General features: G+C 44.0%; 1 protein-coding gene across 1 annotated transcript; it reads right to left on the bottom strand.

The window, feature by feature from the left end:
* Positions 1-441: 441 nt before the first annotated feature.
* On the bottom strand, positions 442-21,448 carry Syngr (synaptogyrin). Its single transcript, XM_077634874.1, has 4 exons — positions 20,948-21,448; positions 14,226-14,445; positions 12,529-12,668; positions 442-6,864 (listed from the first exon to the last, which is right to left on the bottom strand). The coding sequence occupies exons 1-4, from the start codon at positions 21,044-21,046 to the stop codon at positions 6,637-6,639; spliced, it is 687 nt and encodes a 228-aa protein (XP_077491000.1). The 5' UTR covers positions 21,047-21,448; the 3' UTR covers positions 442-6,636.
* Positions 21,449-22,575: the final 1,127 nt, after the last annotated feature.

Genomic DNA, 22,575 nt, shown 5'->3' with positions numbered 1-22,575 from the left:
GTCTTAAGATTTTGCGCTGTCTTCCACTGCCTGTTTGCTGCTCAATCATGCCTGATCTGTGCTGCTGCCAGATAGCCTGTGATACTTCAGATTTGGCTGACTGCTTGAAGGACACAGACACTAACAGTTGAGTGCTGCTGTGGTGGCTCAGTGGTTATGGCGCTCGTCTACTGAGCCGAAAGACGCGGGTTCGATCCCAGCCGCGGCGGTCAAATTTCAATGGAGGCGAAATTCTAGAGGCCTGTGTACTGTGCGATAGCATCAATTAGTACCTTCATGTGGGCCAGTCGGTGAGACATCCTTGAGAGGTGCAGCGCAAATGAAACAAGGACGACAGAGACACAAAGTAAACAGGATGAATGTGTAGCACAGGTAGCCCTGGCATGAGTGAAAGGTTCTCTAATGCCTAGAACTATAGAAGGGAAGACAACAGAGACAGGCTCTGATGTGACAGCTTCCTTTATTTCGTCCCAACTAGTAGTTACATTAACATGCTGCGTTCTTCCTCAACTAGGTAATAGTTATATCACACGCGTGCACATGCACAAACACCCTATAGAGAGCATGTTATTTTTCTGTCGCAGCCGTGACACTATAAACAGAAAATTGCAAAAAACCTGCAAACCTCATGCAACACAACCAAATACACCCTCTGTCACAAACACACAGCCAATGAAACACACATAACAAGGTTTGCATTTCTTAGGAACTAAATGCAATCTCTCGTAATCTAGTGTCCCGGAACAAAAAGGTGGCTATGCGCAAGACTAGACACCTGTGCACCAGTGACAACAACTGCACGTTTTGAAACAAAAAACAATGCAAGCAAAGCACTCTGCCAGCCTATCCTCGATGTGCATTTCATGGATTGCCCATACAGGCCAAGACTGTGCAAAGTCCATTTATTTTCAAGAGCACTGCTCGAGACACCTCAAGCACAGTAAAGTTTTTGAGAAATTGGGCAAGTCTTACTGACAGTTGGTAAACTTGTAACATGATCACTTTTACAAGCTCTGGCGCACAGATCAGTAACTCCGGGCAAGGTGAACGTCAACGCACTGTCTTGGTCATGCTTGTCCATATGAAGGCAACGTAACGCGTAGGCACTAAAAATGCTTGAGCTAGTCTCCACGAACAAGTAGGCTCCTTCGCTGCTACAGAAGCAACGCGTTCAGTTTTGACAGTGCAACCAAGTCACTCTAAGTAAAATTTGCAATGCAGTAGGGTTTACAGGACGGTAGGATTCGCGGTGCGTGCATTTGTCTTAATTTTGTCCGTCTGTTTTCACGATTTTTGCTTCAGCACAACTGCGAGGCAAAGGTTGCAAGGGCAATGCATGTAATGCACATCTCATATGAAGTCTGGCAATGATAAGGGCCTCCAAAACCAGTTTTGTGCCCCTGTGAACACACAAATGACACCAGTCTGCTCGCAATATGTTCTCCCCTACACTGCAAACAAGGTGCGCATTTATTATAGAGATGTCACAAGCTTATGTACAGGCAAGAAACACTTGTTATTTACAACGACACAGACCAGTGAATAGGTGTGTTTACATGGAGAGTATGATACACGACGCACCTTCTCTTGCTGCGGCGTCCCACTCAAACGGGCTCTGTCTTAAGGCCAACACCAAAAGGTCGCGGATAGGTGGGGTTTTTGATAGCATTTTTTGTTTTTATGTATGTTTGTTGTCTATTAGTTTTTGCCAGCTTTTGCGCCTTGCAGCAGTGGCAATCCTCACTCTCTCGTCTTCTCCTCTGCATTGCAGCTGCACGTATTTCAAGCAGTGCACGCTTACAGTGCAGTGTTTTGGACGAATGCACTTATTGCCACTGTCAGTGCACATCTTCAATATTGCGTTGAAAAAAAAAAATTCAAAGCGCTGCATTTAAGCCTTTCATAGTTTGTTCCACTCCATTCCCACCATGTGGAGGCATCGAAGTAAACAGAGAATCAATAAACTTTGCTTCCGAACATGCCGCTGCATGGCACATTCATTGCCGTACAGATATGAGATGACCTCATAGACTGAAGCTGTTTTGGGCTCTGTTCATTTGACACCCTGCAAATGCTCCGTGGCAACATTTGGGGCCCATTACTCACTGTGGCTGTAAGAATCTGTGGCAATGCTCAATTACTCTTGCTTCAGTATGCCATCGTCCTAGGCCTCTCGACAACTTCATCCATGAATCCAACACAATTTTCCACGTGTGCTCCCTCAGCTCAGAATTTTTTGGGAGAGGGTAGCTAAATTGAAAGGCTTAGTGGACATGCGCGGGGTAGCAACGGCACTTCATTAAACTACAACTTCTGCCAAATGGCATCTGCCACACACACCTGCTGCTGCAAGCGCTAGGGAACATGTACAGGGTACTGTTATGTCAATCACGTTGTGCTCGAAACCCTTAACACTTTGATGCTTTCCTTCATCTGGTAATGTTTTGGACACCTGCACTTGTAGGAACCTGCACTTATAACCTGCTGATCACCGGCATCATTTAAACAACAGAAAAAGGAACACATATGTCCATGGCAGTTCCAGCTTTCAGGATACAGACATGGAGGGTTTGTGTGATGATGGCAGTCTGTGAGGCATGTGATGACATTTATTAAGCACTCATTTTAACTCGGGCTGCGCACAAATCAATAAACCAGCATTGCCATGAGCACAGATTGTGTCTTTGGTTCATGTTCTGGCTTGAATTTGCTTTTGAGGTAGCCCACTATGCCTGACCGAAATCCTTGAGTCAGTATGGAATGAACTAAGTAGACCGACGTCTGGTGCTCAAGGGGGAAAAGCTTTGAAGAACAGCCCTCCAAAAGCTGCTTGAAACATTCTCATGATGATACAGAACCGTGGCTAAAAGCAGCAAAGCGAGAAGATGAAAGAACAGGATGACCGGCCAGGCATGGTAAAACTATTACCAGAGCAATTTTCAACATATATCAGCACATTACCTGGTAAGGCGCACATGTCACTGACGAAATGAAGGAAAAAGCTTGTAGAACACAAAGGCAAATTGCTGACAAGATAGTAGACTAGAAAGACTGCCAACTAGTGTCCATAAAGTCCTCAAAAAAACGTGTCGTTTCCTTTTATTCCAAATGCAGGGACACTTTGATACGCCCTGTTTAAGAAGATAAACATGGTGTAACAGTCTCATTTTGAAACTTAACCAAAAGGCAGCTGTTACCAGACACGCAAACGTGCTTTTGTGGTGAGTTAACAAGCTGTACTGATGTTGGCGATAAGATGAAGGCTTGTTTCCTTTGGCGTTCTCAACAAACGGGCGTGGCCCGTAGAGAAGTCCGCAGTCAGCCACCAGGGGGCACTCGGGAAAGAAAATACTTTTCAGATCCAACACGTGAAACCGGAAACGACACTCCACAGTTGGCGCAAAATGCTTTCTTTAGAGGCACGGTTATTGCAGGTGTCTATTATGTGTGTGCACGCCTCACACAAAAATACGTTTCCGTTTATTGCAGTCTTTCTTTTCCTGAAGAGGCGGGCTTAATCACAAACAGCTGGGATGCGCACAGAAGCAGCGGCGCAGCTGGCGGATATGGAAGTGGACTTTTCTGACAGCAGTTTTGGGCACGGAAAAGTGCACAACGACAGTTGGCGGTGCGCAGCTGTTTGTCAGTTCAACACCGAAACTTTCGACACTGAGACTGGCTGCAAATGCGGCTATGGGTAAAAGGCGAAAGCAACAGGTTGACGAGACGACAGGAACACCACGCAATGCTGGTGGCACACTTAAGTGTCGCGTGTTTTCAGTATTGGAACCAGGCTCTTCAAGCACAGACCAGATGCACGAGGTTGTCTCAGGTTGGCCTTTTGTGCCCATATTTTCTTCAGTATGACTGCATCATAAACATCGTAGGGCAATTTTTCACATTTAACATGCAGGGGGCAAGAAGACTCTTCGTAGCACGAAAATATGGCTAAAAGGAATGTATGCAGTAAACTGTACACTGCCCCTTTAATGTCATCTTTTATATCACAACTCAAATGCAACATAACACTGTTGCAACTTGGCATTAAGGAAAATCATAAGGTACTTGCTCTCAACAATATAACCCCACCACAACCCAGGAGCAAAAACGCAACAAAAAGTGTTTGACTAGAGTAATTGTGCACGTCATGTGCACATCCCGTGTGAGACCAATATTTGACCAGCTGCCATAGACATGCACAGACGACACCGCTGTTATTTTGGTTATGTTGCAAGACCACGCACAGTGACAGAAACAATCTAGTTGTTCTCAGTCAGTGTTGCTGGCCTATGGTGGCAACTAATTAAGCAGCACCTCGACGAGGAAGCCGGTAAGTAGTTTGCAGCTGTACGCTGTGGACAGCAAGGCAGTGCTTTTGGAATTCCGCAGATAAACGAGCTGGTGTACCTTCGAGATGAAAGCGGACAAATGTGGCTCAGCTGCAGTCGCGTATTTAAAGTCCTCGACAGCACTGAACACTGGCACCCCAAGCGAGTCGGGGTAAGCGACATGAAGTAGCAACAATCCCGAGCGTGCCACACAAGGCGGGATGCGGATGGAAGATCTCGGGGAGTGCCACTATGCGAAACTTTGAACTGCACAGCCAGCACACAATTTCCATGAGCTTTTTCTGGTTTGGCCGCAACGCAGCATCTTTCTTCCACTGTTGCCTTCATCGCGAGCACACGTGCAAACGAGCAGTCTGCAGTTTTGCTCAGAAATGACGAGGTGTTGCACCTTAGCATGAAAGAGTGTTTCAGACATGTTTCTAGTCAAGAGTACTGGTTCCCGAGAAAGGAGCTTCCATGTGTGCACTTTGAATGGTCAATAAAGAAAAGACAAGAGTGACAGGCAATAGTCCCTTTTCTGGGTGTCTGAATGTCTACTCATCTCAATCAAATCCGACTTGGTTTCACATTTTGTCAAGCTGTCATTCAGCAACAAATGCTGCACACACTGGCATGCAGTGTAATTTCCTGTTTTCGTGATTTCGTGCATGGCCGCGCACCGGCGTCGGTCACCACGTCGATTCTTTCCCTTACTAGTGAAATTGTGCAAGCTTTAAGGACTTCTCTAAACATTTTGTTACCTCTTTCTCTCACACATGGGATGGCTTTCAATATGCTCTTTCATTTCGTATAGTCTGGTAGCAACGTCAACCATTCAGCGGTTAGCTGACCCCTGAATAGGTTGCTGTGCACACACAGTGTGCTGTGCAGAGAAAGCAAATGCTTATAGGGAAACACTGGCTACTTGGCTAGACTGCCTTGGGGATGACACCTGCATTTTTTCCTTTTTTTCTCTCTTTCTCTTTCAAACACAACCCAGAGTACACTAAAGCATCCACAACCATGCACACTATGGGCCTAGGGAAAACATGGCACCTGTGAATGTAACACTGCCGGCAGCCAAATGCTGCCAAATGTTTCCGAAGGCCGAGCTTCAAACTTCGTTCACATCTTAATGTTAGGTTTTGAACTGGCACAAAATTTCGTAACCGGTGCTGTGTGCAAAACATCATCATGCAGCAACAAGATGGCAGGCCTACTGACATGCATGCATTTTGCACAGCTTGCACTGAATGCATTTTTTTGACTAGGCATGCTGTGCAATCAATGAAAAAATTGGAAGTGGTGACATAAAACGCAGACTCGCAGTTGACTAAAAGTTTACTGGATGATGTTCTTTCCTGTATTTTAAACGCTCTCCAAAATATACAAATGGGGCATTTTGTGCCACCAGAAATGCAGTAGTGGTAACCAGGTCTAGCAGAATTTTAGACTTGGATCACAATTCAACGAAATCTCTGCTTAGGTGTGCCACATGATGCAGGCTCAGCACAAAAAGAACGGATGTCTAGTGCTCTCACTCCTGACCTTTCTGCTGAGCAGGGTTAAACATCAATGAAAAACGAAGTTCTTTTTTTCATGTTAACGCTACCACACCCACCCCAGGCATAGAACAAGTGCCATGTTTCCCTAGTGGCCAATACAAGTGAAATCCTACACACACAGCAGAGCCTTTTACTGTGCACAGTTGGAAGCCCCCCTCGCCCTGGTGCAAATCTTGCAAGGAAGTATGTCAGCTGAAAGCATCACCTCGAGGCAGACCAAATATTTCAGAGCTATCAAGGAACACGAATGCCAGCTAACTTTGCGTCCTTGAGTAAGACCACAAGGATGTTTCCTTCACAATTTTTTCTGCACCCACAGCAACAGCTACTTTACACGTGCTGTCTTAATGGTATACGTACAGCATTTTCTGCAACCAGGATACACAAATGTGGCACCATCTTAAGAGCCAGTGGACATTCGGCAGACTTTGCGACTGTCACCACAGAACAATTCGTACATGCGGTCGAATGCTCATGCATAAGGGGATAACCGACCAAGTTCCAATTTTGCCTTGTCCGAGTTAATAATAAGTAAAAAAACGGGGAGTCTTCTCAACTGTGCACGTGGTAGAAGGCTCCCCTCTTTACACTGTGCGCATTACTGACATCGAGCGAGAGAGAGACGTGTAGACCACCCTTTGCTCTCGCCCCATTGGCTTGAAGTACAGATACACAGGCGGGGGAAGAGGTCACGAGGAGGAGGACTGCCTAGGAATCACAGATGGGGAAACAGGGAGAGGAGGCTAATAGGCCGGAGCCTGGAAATTGCCACCGCCACCGATGCCACCCGTGTCGGTCTTGGTCGAGAAGGGGGGCTCCTGATAGGCATCACCCATATCTCCGGGGTAGCCGCCCGTGAAGGGTGTGCCTCCTCCGCCCACCATTCCAGTTGGGTCGGCCTCGTAGCTCGGCATGAAGGGTGCATCAGCGCCCTGCCGGTAGCGCTGGTAAGCGAAGAACACGCACCCTGCCTGCGAAGGGGCAGAAAAGAAAAATTGTCACGATATGGGTGGCTCAGTAAGTATGGAATGCCCAGTGAGGTCTTTAATTGTTGGTGGTATCTAGTGCCATCTGAGTGCTTTGCTTCTCTTCACTGCATGCACTGTAGTAAGGTTCTGGGAGCTACAGGACTGGGTCTGATACAGTGTATATCATCATCACCATCAGCCTTACTACACCCACTGCACGGCAGAGGCCTCTCCCATGTCCCTCCAATTAACCGTGTCCTTTGCCAGCTGCATCCACCCTCTGCCTGCAAACTTCTTAATCTCATCCGCCCACCTAACCTTCTGCCGGCCCCTGATGTGCTTACTTTCTCTTGGAATCCACTATATGGCTGACACAAAATTTCTGACCGGTCACGCACCTATGTGCCGTGCTTTTTCGCCACTTTTAAGAAGTGCCTGTTAAGCTCACAGAGACAAGATCTGAAGACGCAGGCTCCATTACCAAGCCGTCCACCCTGGATTAAACCAAGCATCAGGCTGGATACAGGAAGCATATATATAGTACTGAATACCTACTATAATGCACACATTAGTGTCACTAATTTTGGAGAATTCTCATCACTAAGTATGTCCAGTGCTATGTATATATGCATTTGTGCGTGATCTCAAGGCCAAATATAAGTAACTGTCCAGAGCTGGGCCATTGCAAGCCAAACGTACATCCCCGACATTGCGCTTAGCAATCTGCAATTTGTTCAAAAATATTCATGGAAACTTATTGTAATGTGTGCCTAATAGAAGCCTCAAATATTTTTGCCGAAAAAAATTTATTCGTGAGGTGAGCTCAGTTTGAACGTTTCGAAAAGGCATGAACCAGGCACCGCTCAATAATCGATAAAAATCCAAATTTTTAGAAAGCACTCCACAAATTTTTTAATGACATTTGCACACATTCTGGCTTTTGATACAACTCCGATCATGTATTTTTGGATGGTATAATTACTTTTATAATTTAAATAAAACACAAAATTCTACTATTTTCACATTAAAAAAAAACGCCAACTTCCTCTCAGAAATTAAGTAATGGCCATCTTACTTCCCTAGATGTTTATTACCTATAAAAAAATGCTACAGCTGAACAAACTGAACACGTCTAAGTGAAACAGACTACAGAAATTGCAGAAAAGTGAATTTTCAACCATAAACACCTGTTTATTTCAACCTGAAGTTGTCCAAGTAGAACTACAAACGATGGCGGGTTTCATAGAACAGTTTATTGGCTTTCATTTCTGAATTTTTAATGGAGCTAGGCGATTTCTTTAAAGCGAGAAAAAAAAATTTTTAAGTGGATCTCTCGCAGCAAGATAACTTCTATACAGTTCGCCCTCACTCGCAGTTGTGCAAATTTAAGGCTGGCTATGAGGCATATACTGCATGACATTTGGTGGGTGGTATGCGATAAGCAAGAATCGGTTTTCGCTTTCAAAGTTCGAATGGACCCGCTGTGGCACCAGGCAGCCAAGAACAAAAAAACGAAGCTATTCAATGTGCTCTCTCACGCAGCCCACCGCAACCGTATCAGTCCTTTATTTACGTCCGAATAAGATCACGGAGAGCGCGCACCTCAGAGTGCATGTGAAGCAGCGAAGCTGCGAGGTCCTCCACACGGCCTTTGGTAATGTGAGACCGCTGGATGTGAGCGCGGCCCGATAGTGTGGAAGTGCCTCGCTATCGAGAGACCGCACATATCGCGACCGCGGCACCGCCACGCAGTGTCGCCTGCTTCTCGCGTCCTCTACACGTCTGTCATCGCTCTGACAACAATGGCTGAGTGCGGAGTGAACACACTGCAGGAATAGCAATCTCACTGGTGCACGAGCAGTCCCGGCAGTGCTAACAAAGTCTTTTCCTGCAAATATCTGTTCTACTACACAATGTCCCGATGCCTTCTTGCAGTGGAAACTTCACTTCGGATTGAGAACTGTACATTTCGCCTGGCCACTGTTGACGGTGGCCCTGTGCTGAAGAGGCACAAAGAGACGACGCAACTTATGGCGCTAGAGCTCAACTTCAAATTTTTTTTCTCGCTTTAAACAAATTGCCCAGATTAAAATTTCAGAAATGAAAGGCAATAAACTGTTCCACTAAACCCCCCATCGTTTGTATTTTTGCTTGCACTGCCTCATGGTGGAATAAAGGGGTGCTTATGGTTCAAAACGCACGTTTCTTTCAGTATTTTATTTCACTTCAATGTATTCAGTTTCACAACTGTAACATTTTTTATGGTAATGGACATATAAGAAAGCAAGATGACCATTTCTTAATTTCCGAGAGGAAGTTTATTTTTACGTCAAAATAGTGTAATGTTTACATTTTATTTAAATTCTAAAAAATATTTATATTGTAGAAAAATACATGTTCTGAATCATATCGAAAGCCAGAATATGCATGAATGTAATTAAAGAATGTGTGGAATGTTTTCTAAAATTTTGGATATTTTATTGATATCGAGCAGTGCCTTGTTTCGCGAATTTTCGAAACGTTCAAACTGAGCTTGCTTCAAGATCATTTTTTTCGGCAAAAATATTTTAGGCTCAGATTACGCACGTTGTGATAAGTTTCCACGAAGTTTTTCGAACAAAACGGAGATGATCAAGTGCAACATCTGAGACATTTGGCATGGACTGACGAACTAGAAATGCAAACTGGAAACAAATGTCAGCAGCCCTAAAGATTGACTACAGGACTGCCTTGACTGTTAAACTTTCTCTTCACTAGATGGTTAAAGCTTGCAAAAGACCTCTCACTAAGCCTCTCAAAGATATGCAATAAAATGTGCTTTTTCTTTTCCAAAAAAAAAATTACTCTCCCTCTCAATAATGAATGTGCGGCCTATACTTTTTGTTTACCAACAAACATTACAGTATGAGTGAAGTGAGGGTTAGTCTAGAGTATAGGAGCAAAAGATTGGGTATTCTTTAAGTGCATGGAAAAAATAATTGGTCCATAAAACAACCAATATTAAACGAATTCAGTGAACCTACATTAACGTGAGCACATCTCAGAATCTTCTAGTGCTTAAAGATATGCATACACGGAGGTGTCGGCATAAGAATGGTTGACTTCGAGAAAGCAGTTTGCATAAGTAACTAGCGCAGCTTGAACACGATGGAAAAGAAGCGCATCAGTGAGAGTGCACTTGTGAATCTTGCGCCTGTTTTCTCCATGTGTTCTTATCACTATCTGCTCTCACTGAAGTGCCTTTCACTTTTATACTTCAAAACAGAACAAGTGCAACTAATGCATTGGAAATTTTCTCTGCCCAATATGTCTCTAGACCCCTGTGTGTACACCAGATGTCAAACACTCTAAACTCATTTGGCTTTTCGTTCCTTGAATAAGCTTACACTCAAGCACAGATCAGACTTTCTTAATTTTTTATGCGAGTATAATACATGTGCGCACTTACGTACACATTGAGGAAAAAAGGAACAGGGACACAAAAAGTACTCCAGAAATAGAGTGCATGTCCACATGCATCATCAATGCTTCCTTCTATCTTTTATATAATTTACCCTATCCTGAACATTCTTTATCCAATCCTGAATAGCCTATATCCTGTCCTGAGTACCCTTTCTCATAGCCTGAGTATCCTTTATCATAGCCTGAGTGCTTATATCTAATCTGGTGCCTATCTTTATCATAAGATTATATTTTATCCTATCCTGGTGCCTACCTTGTTTCATATCCCAAGTATCTTTTACCACTTTCTGGTGGCTACCTTGGATCACATGTTGAGCACTTTGTATCCTATTCTGGTGGCTGTATTGTATATCCTATGCTGAGTTTATCATATCATGAGTATCTTTTATTTTATCCTGTGGGTTCTTTATCCTATCCTGCTGCCTATATTGTATCATATGCACAGTATACTTTTCATCCCATCCTAGTGGCTATATTGTGTCCTATGCTGAATATTTTTTCATCATATCATGAGTAACATTTATCTCATCTTCGTGGCCATACTGTATCATGCCAGAGTATCTTTTATCCTTCCTGGTGGCTATCTTGCACTGTACACTGAGTATCTGCTTTCATACCATAAGTATATTTCATGGTATCCTGAGGATTAACCTTATCCTGGCAGCTACCTTGCACTCTGTACAGAGTATCTTTTACCCTATTCTAATTTATTCTCTCCAGCTGGCTACCTTGTATCGTATGCTGAGTAGCTATTTTTATTTCATCCTGGTGGCTATATTGTATCCTATGTGAGTTTTTTTTAACATATCACGAGTAACATTTATAATGCTCCTGTGGCCATTTTACATAGTGTTAAGGCGACAGCCTTTAATGGCTCATACTCGCATCCGTCCGTTGCATTTTAGGTCATGTGACCTTAAGATCACGTGACATCACAAGATAACGTGATCTCTCTGCCACGCTCGTGCCAGCTGCTCTTCTCCTCTGTCGTGAAATGAACTTAAGCACGGCAAATTCAAATCAGTGCAGTGAGTCACAAACGGCTTTTGCCTTCCCGCAGTTAAGAGATATCTAAGTGCATCCAATGAATTTTTCTGAGTATTCTTTGTCCCATCGTGGTAGCTACCTTGTATCATATGCTGGCTACCTTTATCCTACTCTGGTGGCTATTTTGTATGCTTTAATGACTATGTTATCATATCATGAGCATTTTTGATCTTATCATGAGTATTCTTTATCCTATCCTGCTGTCTACCTTGTATCATATCCCCCGTATATTTTATCCTACCTAGGCAGCTGTATTATATCCTATGCTGAGCATTTTTTATAATGTCAAGAGAAAGCATCTCATCCTGGTGGCCATTTTATATTGTATCCTGAATATCTTTATCCTATCCTGGTGGCTATCTTGTATCCTGTCCTGAGCATCTTTCTTCCTACTGTAAGTATCCTACCCTGGCAGCTATCCTGTATCCTATACTGAGTTTTATCCTATCCTGAATACTCTTTATCCTATCCTGCTGCATATATATTGTACCATATTCCCCATATATTTTATCCTACCATAATTTATCCTACCTAGGCAGCTGTATTAAATCCTATGTTGAGTATTTTTTATCATGTCAAGAGAAAGCATCTCATCCTGGTGGCCATTTTGTATTGCATCCTGAATAACTTTTATCCTATCCTGCTGGCTTTCTTGTATCCTGTCCTGAGTACCTTTCTTCCTACTGTAAGTATCCTACCCTGGCAGCTATCCTGTATCCTATACTGAGTTTTATCCTATCCTGAATACTCTTTATCCTATCCTGCTGCATATATATTGTACCATATCCCCAGCATCTTTTATCCTACCATAATTTATCCTACCTAGGCAGCTGTATTATATCCTATGCTGAGTATTTTTTATCATGTCAAGAGAAAGCATCTCATCCTGGTGGCCATTTTGTATTGTATCCTGAATATCTTTTATCCTATCCTGGTGGCTATCTTGTATCCTGTCCTGAGTATCTTTCTTCCTACTGTAAGTATCCTACCCTGGCAGCTATCCTGTATCCTATACTGAGTTTTATCCTATCCTAAACATTCTTTATCCTATCCTGGCTATCTTGTACCCTATACTGAGCATTTTTTATGATGATCGCCTGCAAGTATCTTAGACTTCTAACCAGCGGAAGGATGCGGACTGGAGGCATGTGCACGCACCCATGTGAAGATGGAGAAGAAGCTGAAGGCGATGGCTGCCCGGACGTTGTTGATGCCATAGCCATCGCTTGGCATGTCCGACTTGCGCCAGGCATCGCACAGGTAGCAGAAGCACACCACCCACATGAACGCCCAGAGGCCTGCGCATGCAACATGCATTGTCAGGACACACTCATGCTCACTCTTATGTGGTGCAGCAGAACAGCCATGTCTTCAACCTCGAGAAGAAACAAGGACCACATAGAGCAGCGACACCTTTACCCAGGCTGGCTGGGTACGTATCAACATTTCAGTTCACGAAAAAATGGAGTTTGAGCTGTGCCTGAGAGTTTAATTAAGCAAGCTCCAACCACAACAATAAAACAATAAGCAACGCTCGTATGCCAGTTTGAAGAGATAAGACTACAACACTGGCCTTAACTACTGGCCATCTGCATTGAATACACTACCATTTCACTTCTCAATAAACTGCTTCACTGTCGCTCATAACAACTGTGAACATTTGTTACTGTGTCATCTACGTACCTGCTATGTGCTGTGGTAAACTAGCAGAGTGAGTTCAGAATGTGGTTAAAGAGTATCTTAAGAGATCCTTGAGGAAAATAAAAGTGTGAATTATTGCAAATTCATCTGGATGTTATGCCAAACAAAATTAGTTTATTTAAATGAATGGCCCTAGAAAATATGTTTCCAGTATGCTATATGTATATACAGAGATAGGTGCATGCAAGTTTATTCAACCAACAGTCCTCAAAAGTTTAAGAAGCTATAATCCCAACTGCATTTTGTACCTGCAGACCTAAGTAATGCACAACCTGTATTTCCTCAATTCCAAATTTTGGCCTATTACCTCAACCTCTTCTTACCTACGTATGTGCCTTGACCCACAAATGCATAAAAACCTCAATGCTTGTGAGATTTCACATACTTTATTTTATGGCATGAGAATAGAGATGTTGGTGGAGTAAACACTCACGTACTGCTAGCTAATATTCAACAGGTATGTGCTCCACATACATGACACTTAAAAGGCACCTACCACAAAGATGTGGAGAAAAAAGTGTTATGCTAGACATGATTGGCTTACCAAGACCGCCATCGCAAAAATGTGCCGCCCTTTAACACCACTCCGGCCTTTGGGCAGCTACTAGCTCTGACAGATGTGCAGCAACCTCATGCATCATGTTTCAATTTTATCGCTATTAAGGTTCCTTAGTATTCTTCAGCGAGCACACTTTGCTTGCACGGGGCACCCATGACCCGCACAGCACTGGATGTAGTTCGACCTCTGCATGGCGGGGCCACCTTGATGTTACATCTATTCTACCTGGCAAAGAAGCTGGCCATCTGCGGTCAGGAACACTACAGGCAAGTAGCCAGGTAAGCTGCATATATTTGACTAAGGATGTACGGCCTTTGCCAAAAGTAAATGGGTCACCAAGTTTCCTTCTGGGCTATACAGCATAGCGGGCTTCGCATATCGAGCACAGCAAATCTCTCAAGGGCGACTATGAGCCCCACTACTTGGTCCTGAAGCAAGCCTTCAGGGACAGAGGCTGTGGGATATGGCCGAGTTTACGTATAAAAGTACCACGAGTTCATGCTCTTGTGCTTCCTAATAAATTTTTGCTGGTCAAGAGACTGTGCTGCTTTTTTAAAGGAGAATAGAAGCAGGTGTACAGGGGGTGCGGACGCACCGGAAAAGGCCATGTCAGCAACAACGGCCCGGCGACGGATCTTGATGCTGGAGAAGCTCTCGAACATGGCCTCAATAGCCAGGAACCCGCAGCTGCCCAGGAAGGCGAGCACTCCAACAGCCACGCCAAAGTTGCACGCATTGGAGTCGCTGTTGTATTGGCACCGCTCATCCACCCAGCCACCCGAGGAGATGCAGCCAAACACCACGATGGCAAAGAGCTGCACGTACCCCCCACGGGCAAGGAATGAAAGGTAGAGATTTTTAGGATGGCACTGCACTTTCAGCACTAATGAGCAAGTCAACAAGGGACACTGTGAGATCGTGTAACGAACACAGTGCAGTTTGCAGTAGTAGACCGGCTGTCTCCTGTTTCTGTGAATTCTAGCACAAACAAAGCTGGTTTTGTGAAGTGAAGGTGGGGCAAATGTCCTCAAATATGAGCAGGTGGTTCTGGAGAAGAAACCAGGCAGGTCTGCAAATTAGCCCTGTAATGCTCAGGCAATAGAAATTTTTGATAAAAGTTATAAACTTTTAGGATTTCATCACAGATAGCCTCTTGAACACACAAATGTATGATGCTGGGAGATTCATTAGGAAAACTATAACAGCATAACTGAAGTTCAGAAGTGCAAGATGCCGGGCTAGTTGGTAATCCATGATGAAAAAACAGCGCAAGGAACGAGACGAAAACACGAAGGAAGAAGCGCCCATGTCTGTGTCTTCTTCCTTCGTGTTTTCGTCTCGTTCCTTGCGCTGTTTTTTCAGCATAACTGAACCGAGCTAGTTTTGATAATTTCCGAAAGTCCAGTGACCATGAAACGATGTCTAAATACGCAGACACATATACTGTGAATCAAGAAAAAAATTATAAACTGCTCAATCACCTGTGAATACAGTGTTACGACCACAGAAATTTTGGGCTGCTTTGCCATTAGAGTTAGCTTTTACACAAATTTATCTTTTAGCAGGCCTCCTAGCTGCTGCATCGCACTTTGGCCTTGCATCGATAAATATGTTGGAGATGACAGTTACTTCAAGTACAGTTCATGCAGTTATTAGAGGTGAAATGGACATTATTCACCTTTCTGTGCTCTGTATCACATTTGATAAGCTGGGCATTGTGGGGTGAATGAGCCTTGTCTGTACAGTGCAGCTACCTATGTCACTTCCTCTGCTAACTGCAGACAAATAGCACCTGAGTATGCATGAATGATTAGCATGACTTGTAAGAAAGACCACAATAAAAAAGATGCATACGATGAGCACATGAATAAGAACCTGAACTCAACACACTTTCAGTGATCATTTTTTATCTATATTTCTTTTGCATAATGACTTATTATTTGAAATTAATTTTCTAGCTATGTGACAAAGGGATTGAGGTTTTCTAGCTGTATACCCTGTGATGTATTTACTCCTTTGATGAAGCCCACGCACCACACACATCAGTGTACACAATTGCCAGTGCAGCCATCAGAATAGCTGAACAGAATCGAATACTGGTTTGCTATGCCTCTGACTTGTATGCATCATGATGGGTATGTCTAATGAATCAAGGCGTTTAGGACTTTTTGTTTTCTTCCAGAGCAGAAATGCAGAAGAATGAAATATGATATAGTGCTACTGGAATAATTCACACCCTGGTTTTCACGAACGGCATGCTTAATTGCCACACACAGCCGCAATTTGTGTGCGCTGAAAAAAAGATCCTGAAAATTAAAATGATAAAGCATGACTAACTTGACCTAGCTGCATACCCTCCATCAACATACACCATTAGCAAATCAAATCTAGGGAATATGATGGCAGGTGCAACAGACAGCAGGCCTGTAGAGTGGACCATCAAACCATCCAATCGAGGAGCACACATTTAGAAATCTCAACAAAGCAAAAATGTCTCCAATTATATATTTATTTATTTACTTATTTATTTACTTATTTATTTATTCATTCATATGGTATCTAGATTGCTACTGCATGTGTGTTCCACGTACACAGCGTGGATGTACACTTTTTTCACGAAAAAAAAATGCCGCCAGAATTTTTCGGTTCACACTTTCTGTAGTACGTTGCTCATGACAACAGTGCAATATGTCTGTATATGTGCATGTGCATGCGATGGCCATTAGTGTGGCATCGTGGGCTATAGCATTTCTTAAAACTGAATGATCGAATTGAAATATGGTACATTCAAATGAGTTCGAAACATCCTTTTTCAAAAGAGTACTTCACGTTTCAATACAGCTGCCCCTTAAGTAGCAACGTACTTTTACCATGGCGCATTAGTCCCCATGTGCTACTGGGGTGGCACGACAAGACATTTGTGAAGAAGTGGCGTAAAACACTGGATTGCTCTTCATAAAAATAAAGGCAATGAACAAAATGCAGTAGTGAGCACTTCACATATCAGCGAAGGGGCCCAATGCAGGCTTCAGGAACATGAAACGTCCTCCCCATCAGGGTCTAAAAGAATTGCTCGGCCAATTATTTTGTGGACTGGCAAACCTTTAGGGTGGTGACCCCCAATCCATGGCTCCCCTTGGCACTATCGCTGTTTGCTACCCTAGAAGACAGAGGGTGTGCCCAATGCCCATATGTGACCTCTTCATGAAGCACAAAGCATGCATACTCTTCAGACTGTTCTCCTATGACAGCATGCAAAGAATGTTAATGACTATTTATGGTGCATGGACGGTGGGATTCAGTGCATCGCTACTGATGGGAACTATACTGAAAAGTGATGTGCTCCTGCGAAAGAGGACTGTCCACACCTTTCATATGAATGCAGCACCTTTGGATTCAATAAGTTAATAAAAATGTATTATACAGCCCAAGGGAAGAAACTACATGAACTTTTCTTGCGTACACCTGGCCAATTCTTTAACAGCTTTATGGTATATCACACAAGCGCCGAACAAACAGTTGTATGTCTTGTGACTAAGTCAAGTGACGAAACTGGTGGTTATACATTTAGACATGAGATCACATGCAGTGGATGCGGTTTGTAACCTGTTTTGCTGGTCTGTTTTTACACACGGTGCTATCTATCCATTTGTTCACTGCACACTTAATATTGTTAAAGAATTGGGCAGGTGTACCTCTACACATATATATGCACGTGCTAATATACCATCGTGCACCGTTAATGCGACCTTTATTATTATGGACGACTCGAATTATGGACAGTTTTTCGGGGGACCAAACTTTTTCAGTGTATTTACCCCTCGTTAATATGGAAACTCGCTGTCTGAACAATGGACAAGGTGAAAACGTACAGATCTCATTGGGACCAATGTATTGCTCTCCCATTAATATGGACAGTGATGAGAAAAAAAATCCCAAGTGCCTCTGCCAAATATTCCACCCCTTGCATTTTGAGTGCAGGATACCAGCGAAAGACAGTGAAAAGTGCAAATGCCCCAGTAATGGCCTTTTTATGAGTGTGCGGTTTCAGTGGCAATGTGTCCGGTCAACACGCTTTGCCATTTTTGCATACTGTGTGGTGTCAGTGCACGTTAAAGAACCCTCATAGCCCTCATATCCTTAGTTCACTTCAGTGCATTAAACACCATAAGTCTAAGCCTTACCAGCTTTACACTGCATGAATGGCTGCGAAAAATATTTTCTGTGGGCTATGTTGAAACCACATTCAGCAGCTGTCAGCCGGTAAGTACTATACAGATTCCTTGGAATGTGAACAGCCATATTGCATTGTACTGTATTTTATTACATTGTATTGTATCGTATTATATTGTATTAGGAAATCTTTCACCACATCATGAGGCATCATGCGTCTCCTGGAGCACTATGGCGCTCCAAGCATGCTAAAACCTGCACTGCATGATTTTAAACATAACGGTGACCCGAAGAATGCACCTGGAGCTTCCAAGATTGGCCTCTTTCCATTTCACTGCCTGCCACTACGGAGAAAAGCATTCCTCAAAGATTTTTTTCTTTTCAGAATATTCCTTTTTTTTTTCTTCATTAGTCATAATTACGGATGATTTGCTTAATGGGCACTTTTGCTGGGGAACCAAAGTCTCCGTACTAATAGGCACAACTCTATACATCGAAATTCTGAGAATGGTATTTATTTGCATGTTGCCAGGCAATCCAATTGTAGTCTGCCCAGAGCAAAGCTTAAACATCAGCGCAGATTAATGATTTCTGACATATATATGAATGTATGGGATACATTGCACTAGGACATAGTATAAATTGCACCAGTGCTTAAGCATTGATGTACAAGTCCATTATCGTATAAATATATCAAAGAAAGAGTTTAACATATTTCTGCTAATGTCAAAGCAATTCACTACATGCGCAGTATGTACCATCTGCCTATTTCATAAGAATTGCAGCTGTTTTATGCATTCAACTTCCCAGGTAGCATTTTTTTTGTGAAAGCTGATAGTGTTGCATGTCGGACTGAAATGTCATGTATATAATAAGAGCATTTATGTTGTCCTAAAAATTAGTTCACTGTTCAGACTGAACATATCTTTTAATGACATGTTCTAAATGCTAATGTAATGTTCAAATCATAACTGTACCGCCGCAGTTGCTCAGATAGTGCACGGCTGCCGACTCGATCGAAAGGCGCTGGTTCAATCTCAGCCGCGGCGGTCGCATTTCGATGGAGGCGAAATGCTAGTGGCCCGTGTACTGTGTGATGTCAGTGCACGTTAGAGAACCCCAGGAGGTCGAAATTATCCAAAGCCCTCCACTGCGGCATCCCTTATAGCCTGAGTTGCTTATGGACCAAATGAAATCATAACTGAAAAGTAACAATAAAAGTAATATTTCAAGCAGTTCGCCCCGGGGCCTTTTCTATACGGTTTACACATTAATGAGCAATGTACTCTTCACTGAACTAACACAATACTGCATTTGGTTTGGGTAATGCCTACCACACATGCATGCATATTGATGCAAAAATTAAGCTTTGTAATGGTTGTTTGTTCATTCTTCAAAGCTGCTGGCACGCAGCTTTATCGCTTTGTTTGTGATGTAAAACGTGACCATATTTATCTCGAATGATCATATCCAGGCGGAGCTGATTCTACACGTTGTTCAAGACTGTTGCGGCTAGTTTGCACGCCATATTTCGAAAGTTTGTCGTCAGCCTTAAACTGAGCACAGCCGAGTGTGGAGGGCATTCTTTTCAATGACTACTGAGGATGCTTGTTGATATCATTGATGCCGAATCATTCAGTTCTTTATGGACGCAAGTCAGCCGAATAAACAGTTTCTTTTGGAAGCCCTTTTCGTTGTCTTCCTGACCACCAGATCACTGCCCTCACCACTATGTGACAGTACACAGCTCCAAAATTTTATGAGAAAAATTCACTTATTACCAGATCACAATTCACTAACACTTGTATGTGACACATGCATACCCTTTGTATGGCAGGGTACATATATATGATACCAGTTTGACGCTGAGTATACATGAGTTGCATGTATATAGTTCTGCACTATATTACAGTGCTCTCACGGTTATTAGTTGCCCCTGGTGCCCTTTCACAATGCAGGACTGGTCATGCGCAGGCAGGGTTACGTTGACTTTCTAGCGAAACCTCCATGTGTGCATATTTCTTGCTGTGTGCAGATTATACAGTTATCCTAATGGCTACTTTACTAGATTGTCTAGTGGTAGAAACATTCCAGAAACATTAGTGAGAAAAAAAAATAAATTCCGTGTATGTATATATAGCATTATCATAGTGATTATATGATATCATGAGTAATAATTCAGTTTTTGCACCACTGACAACCCAATGATGTGCCTCCACGACAATTAATTTCTGCTGCAAGTCTGATTCAAACCTCTGATTGGGATTAACTACCATGTTCAATTTTTCATATATATATATACATATATGATATACATTTATTGATATATAGCTATATATTTAATAATTAAAACTTTTGTTACCTTTTAAATGTTATTCTGTGTTAGGCGCAACACATAGCACTCGCAAATAACCAGGAAACATTCACGCATATCCACGGGAAAATATAGGGGAAAAAAGGTTGAAGGTGATCGGAGCACGCGCGCGCCCACAGCTTTTCTTCTCGGTGCTCAAATGAATTTCGCTGCGCTGAGCTTGCCAAGGAAATAAAGCAAATAAAGCTCGAGAGCATGAGCACACCAACAAAGCTGCGGTCAGCTACAGCCAATAACGAGGTGAGCGCCCTTCCCCTCGTGACATATATACATATATAGTTCTATAGGTTAACTGCTGCAGGCTTCGCCGGGCAACTACGGCTGCGCGTGCCTTTCGATCCCGAACTAGCTTGCACCCCTGGCGCGCCGTCCTGGCTGAAAACCCGGACCGGAGCGCCGTCATGCCCGATCGCGCGTCCGCATGCCTCGCATCGAGTCTCGGAAACGCGCGCGCCGCGGATATCCGTGGCACGCAAAGGGCGACCGTTTTTAGCACGTCCAGCACCGGCCCCAAACAGCCGCCATTCCCAGCGAGGCGGCTGCAGCTAGCAGAGAACGTCCGAGAGAAAAATCAATAACCTGCTGGTCCCCAACACTCCTCAACATACACACACACACAGACTCCCGTGCATGCCAGCCGCTTTCGCGAAGCGACGGCGCCGCTGCGGAAACCTCCACAAAAGGGGAGACCTCTCCCGTCAGCCCCGCACAAAAGGGGAAAAGAATAGGGATATCAAAGGTGCGTGAGACAGGAAGGAGAGCGTACTCACCCAGCACAATATCCTAAGCATGACTTGCGGCTTTAGCGCAAAACCGATCGGGTCGAACGCACCGCCGGCCTTGCCAGCGCCGTACGCGCCTCCGTTCATCTTGGTTCGCTTACTTCTTCGCCGCCTCGCGTTGCTCGCTTGACACGCACCGTTCTGCGACTTCGATAGGTGCAAAGGACGAGAAGAATTCCGTCGAGCGGTCGCTCATGCGCCTTCCGGACGCCTGCTTAGCGACGGCGCCGCCGGATGAATATCGGCTTTGCGAAACTACTGAGCGCACGGCGGTGCCTTCAGGAGAAGTCAACTCGTAGGAGACGAAGAAGAACGCCGGCCGCCGCGCGCGTTCTTCACGGCAGCGTAGTAGTGCCACTACCCATCGCCGACGCCCCGCTCTGGATGAACTGGAAAGAATTCCGGCTCGACGTAGGGCCGCTGGGATCGTCTCCGCGAACACTGAATGAGGGCACGTCGGGCTCTTATTTTGATCGGTAATTTTGTACTAATATATTTTGCGACCTGTTCTTTTGGAGGATAGATGATGGGCGAACGCTTTGTAGCCAGTGGCTCTGAAGCAGGGGTGGCATTTAGCGCTCCAAGCGGCTGATATTTTTCGGTTTTGCTTTTGATAGAGATTTTGGCGCGTGGAGTAGAGCACGTGTATTCGCGGTTCCTTTTCTTTATTCTCCACGTCCTGCTGCACACCTTCGAACAGAAATTATGTGATAATCGAATGTGACACTGAGTGAAAAATACATGTAATTTGCATTGTATCTAGAACGATATTCTTCCCCCAGCACGCATATGCAGCTTGCATTGAAGTACGTGAGAATAATGCAACAAGTAAATGAAAGAAGAAATTGAACAAAAAGCATTGAGCGCTGGGATATTCCAGTACATCCTCGAGCAAAACCACGCCATGAATTCGTTTCGTGCGGCTGTCGTACCCAAAAATGCGCTTGCATAGCTTAAGCTATGGCTGGCACGGGAATTAGGGCGATCGGCTACTGATTCAGATGTACCCGCGGTCGAACCCGACCGCGACGGCCGCGTTTCGAAGGGGGCGAAACGCAAAGGCGCCCGTGTGCTGTGCGATGTCAGTGCACGTTAAGACCCCCAGGTGGCTGAAATTATTCCGGAGACCTCCACTCGGCACCTTTTTGTTCTTTAATTACTTCTTTCACTCCCTCCTTTATCCCTTCCCTTACGGCGCGGTTCAGGTGTCCGCCGATATACTGCGCCATTTCCTTTCCCCAACAACCAATTAATTTTCATTTTTAAAGCTCAAATGAGACATTCGCGCGGTATGAAAAATTCTTGCAGACACTCCGAACAGCCCTTCGTAAGGCAAACCTGCCAACACGTATATATAGATTCCGGCACACATATATGCTATCGCGCCTGAAGTAATAATAATTATAATAATAATAATTGGTTTTTAGGGAAAGGAAATGGCGCAGTATCTGTCTCATTTATCGTTGAACACCTGAACCGCGCCGTAAGGAAAGGGTAAAGGAGGGAGTGAAAGAAGAAAGGAAGAAGAGATGCCGTAGTGGAGGCCTCCGGAATAATTTCGACCACCTGGGGATCTGTAACGTGCACTGACATCGCACAGCACACTGGCGCCTTAG

Source organism: Amblyomma americanum, chromosome 8 (assembly GCF_052857255.1).
Source record: "Amblyomma americanum isolate KBUSLIRL-KWMA chromosome 8, ASM5285725v1, whole genome shotgun sequence".
NCBI classification, from domain to species: Eukaryota; Metazoa; Arthropoda; class Arachnida; order Ixodida; family Ixodidae; genus Amblyomma; species Amblyomma americanum.
Note: the sequence above shows the minus strand (reverse complement) of the source record. Positions and strands in the feature narration are given on the sequence as shown.